Source organism: Papaver somniferum, chromosome 8 (assembly GCF_003573695.1).
Source record: "Papaver somniferum cultivar HN1 chromosome 8, ASM357369v1, whole genome shotgun sequence".
NCBI classification, from domain to species: domain Eukaryota; kingdom Viridiplantae; phylum Streptophyta; class Magnoliopsida; order Ranunculales; family Papaveraceae; genus Papaver; species Papaver somniferum.
This window is the reverse complement of record NC_039365.1, coordinates 9,464,237-9,467,414: the sequence shown is the minus strand read 5'-3', so window position 1 is coordinate 9,467,414 and position 3,178 is coordinate 9,464,237. Positions and strand designations below refer to the sequence as shown.

General features: G+C 32.5%; 1 protein-coding gene across 1 annotated transcript; it reads left to right on the top strand.

Moving 5' to 3' along the window:
• The first annotated feature begins 1,117 nt into the window (after positions 1 to 1,117).
• LOC113301421 (E3 ubiquitin-protein ligase RHA1B-like) lies at positions 1,118 to 2,141 on the top strand. The gene has a single exon (XM_026550203.1). The coding sequence runs from the start codon at positions 1,341 to 1,343 to the stop codon at positions 1,914 to 1,916; it is 576 nt and encodes a 191-aa protein (XP_026405988.1). The 5' UTR covers positions 1,118 to 1,340; the 3' UTR covers positions 1,917 to 2,141.
• Positions 2,142 to 3,178: the final 1,037 nt, after the last annotated feature.

Sequence of the window (3,178 nt, the reverse complement as noted above, 5' to 3'; positions counted from 1 at the left end):
CAGTTGAAAGTAAAACCCCAAAACACATGACATGAATAACAATGCAGTGAATCTAGTGACATGTATCATGTTTCTTCAAATTTTAGATGGCATGGCAAATTCTTTCTTTCTTCTACTATTCATTAGTGGTGTTTATCTTCACTTGTACTAAACAAAGTGCTCTTTCTATTTGCAAGAAAACGTAATCTCCGTAGCTTAATCATGTTCGAGTGAGGCTTGTAAGCAACCCCAAAAGAGAAAACAAAAAACTAGAGAAGATAATCATTCATTTCCACTAATAAAGCATTCTCAAAACCATTCAAAAAATGGAAAACATTGTATATTTAGGAAAAACTAGTTTAGTGTAAGCATTCTCAATTGATTAAGCTCACACCACACTCATTAAACAATAATGGATGAACAATCTGCAATTCCGTTGTTCATAAGTCTTGGACAATTCTATTTACGATATATTTTCAATATTTATTAACACTGTTTGAGAACTTCCAAAGACTCTTTGAATATCACCTGATTAAGTCAAAAGTCAAAATATTGACCTGAATATGATGGTAAATTTCATAATGATTTCTATAAATAAAGAAAAACATCAATTTTAGTAAATTTTGCTTATGTTTTGTGAGTATCTGCTATTAGTAAATTTTGGACATTGCTTCTCCTATTTACAAGTTGTTTACTAATAACACCTTTGGAGAGTGTTTACATATCCCATTTTTTTTTTAAGTTAATTAAATCGAAAAGTTAGAATCAAATTTTGAAACAACTTTTTGACTTAACTGAGTCGAAAAATCCGAAATCTTTGCTTCTAGGTAAATTCATTTTTATGTACTGGTTTTTCTTGTTCCTGATTTCTGAAAACTACTTCTGTTTCTAATTTACCTAGAAGCAAAGATTGTGACTTACCCTATTCGTATTGTATTCTCTTTAGATACCATTACTTTCTTGTATTCCTAATTTCGTATACTCCACCGTATTTTTATACATACATACATACAAATCCACCAGATAATAAAGTTACAAGCAGCTTCCTTGCTACATCCTCTCCTCTTTGTACGTCCCTTCGCAGTCATTCTCTTTTTCAAAAGGATTAAGCTGAGCCTCCCTGCCAAGGACTCCTCCTTTTTCTCTCACTATAAACACAACACAAACACGCCAACTCCCATCTCCAAATCCCCTCTCTCTCCCCTCCTCTGCACAATCTTGTCAGACTTGTCTAACTCATGAGCTGTGCTCTTCTTCTTCCTCGATAAATACCCCTCCTCATTTCTCACAATCTCATCAATCCTCACCTTCACACTCTGTTTTTTGAGAAAAAAAAGAAAAGAAAAAAAGAAACAGAAATCATGGGTTTTCCAGTGGGATATACTGAACTATTCTTCCCAAAACTACTTATACACACACTATCATTCCTGGGTTTTATAAGGAAATTCATATCATGGTTGTTTAAATTCATGGGTCTAGGTGATTTTCTTGAATCAGACATTACCTGGTCATCATCATCATCAGAGAATTATCACTCTCATTCTCATTCACATCATCAATGTCAAACTGAATTTCACTCTGTTTCAGCTGTTCTCATCAGAGAAATGATTCCAGTTATCAAATTTGGAGATTTGGTTAATGAAGCTGAACAAGATGGAGCAGATGGTGAGAAGATTGATGTTCCTGAGAGCTGCGCTGTGTGTTTATATGATTTTGAGAATTCAGAAGAGATAAGGAGATTGACTAATTGTAGACATATTTTCCATAGAAGCTGTTTAGATCGGTGGATGGATCATGATCAGAAGACTTGTCCATTGTGTAGAACTCCATTTATTCCCGATGATTTACAGGAAGCTTTTAATGAAAGATTATGGGCTGCTTCTGGTGTTCCTGATTTTTATGGTGAATTCTCTTCTTCTACTTCCTCTGTTTTCTAAATTAAAAAAAAGTAGGGTCTTTTTAGGTGGGGGGATTCAATGGGTCTCTGTCTGTAACTCTGTAAATACATGAAACAAGAAGAAGATGAAGATGAAGATTAAGAAATATATTCTGTGTAAACAAAAGAAATTCCGGAAGATTGAAATATAATTTTCCGGAAAGAGATGAATTTTTGTATACTTAAATGAAATTTTTAGAAATTTAGAATCTTAATTATTATAGTTCTTGATGGAATTTGGATCTAAATTGATGCTTTGAGACATGGGTTTGGATAAAAATTGGATCTTTTTTTAGCTCTGAATCTTCAATTTCTTTGATGTTCTTCTGGAAATTGAATCTAAAAAAAAAAAAACCTTTTTTTTACATTCAACACACTCAATCAATTTACTGTAAGATTTTACATAAAATTTAGGGTTCTTTAATGAGATTCTGGATCTTGTCTTTCAGAATTTAATGTCTGTAGATACAGATTTTTAACAAGATATTACAGTTAGTATATTAATGAATAAGAACAGAACAAGTAATAAGTTCTGGTTGGTGGATTTGGTTTTTAGGTTCTATCATATCCATTTCTAGGGTTTCTGAATGTTCATTACAGATCTTGTTATAAATTGATTGATTGAACTTGTTTTTTAAGTTTATCTTAGATTTTTGAGTGAAAAAAAAGCACCCAAATTCAGAAAAAATATATTTTGGTATTTGGATTAGATTTTGTTCATTAATAGTCCTAAATTTGGTTCATGACTATTCTAATCAAAATTGAAAATTAAGGTAACATAGAACCAAATTTCTAAAACCCACCGAAAATGGAGATAGTTAATTGACGAATGGTTGCACTTTTCGACCTTCCATTTAAGTAGAATGGTAAAATCGTTGAATGCAAAACACAAGTTTGGGTAGATTAGGAAATTTGTAGGATATTTTTGTGTGAGTTCAGAAATCGAGGTCTATAACTATAAAACTACCGAGACAGGTGACCTCAGTTCAAAGCTCGCTTCCAAAACATTAAAACAGTCAGAAATCAGTGACCCGAGTTCAAAACTCAGGTCAATATAAGGTCAATATAGAAGTGTCAATTTTTTGAATACTTTACTACTGACCTTAAAATTACCGTGTTTATCTAAAATTATTACCGGAACTTGTTACACTGGCAATTTGTCGAGAACCCAAGTGGTCGGTCATATATGATGCAAATTCAATGGTGCTGTAAAAGATGCTGGCATTCTGCAACAATCATAGTAGATGAAAGAATGCAGCAGGC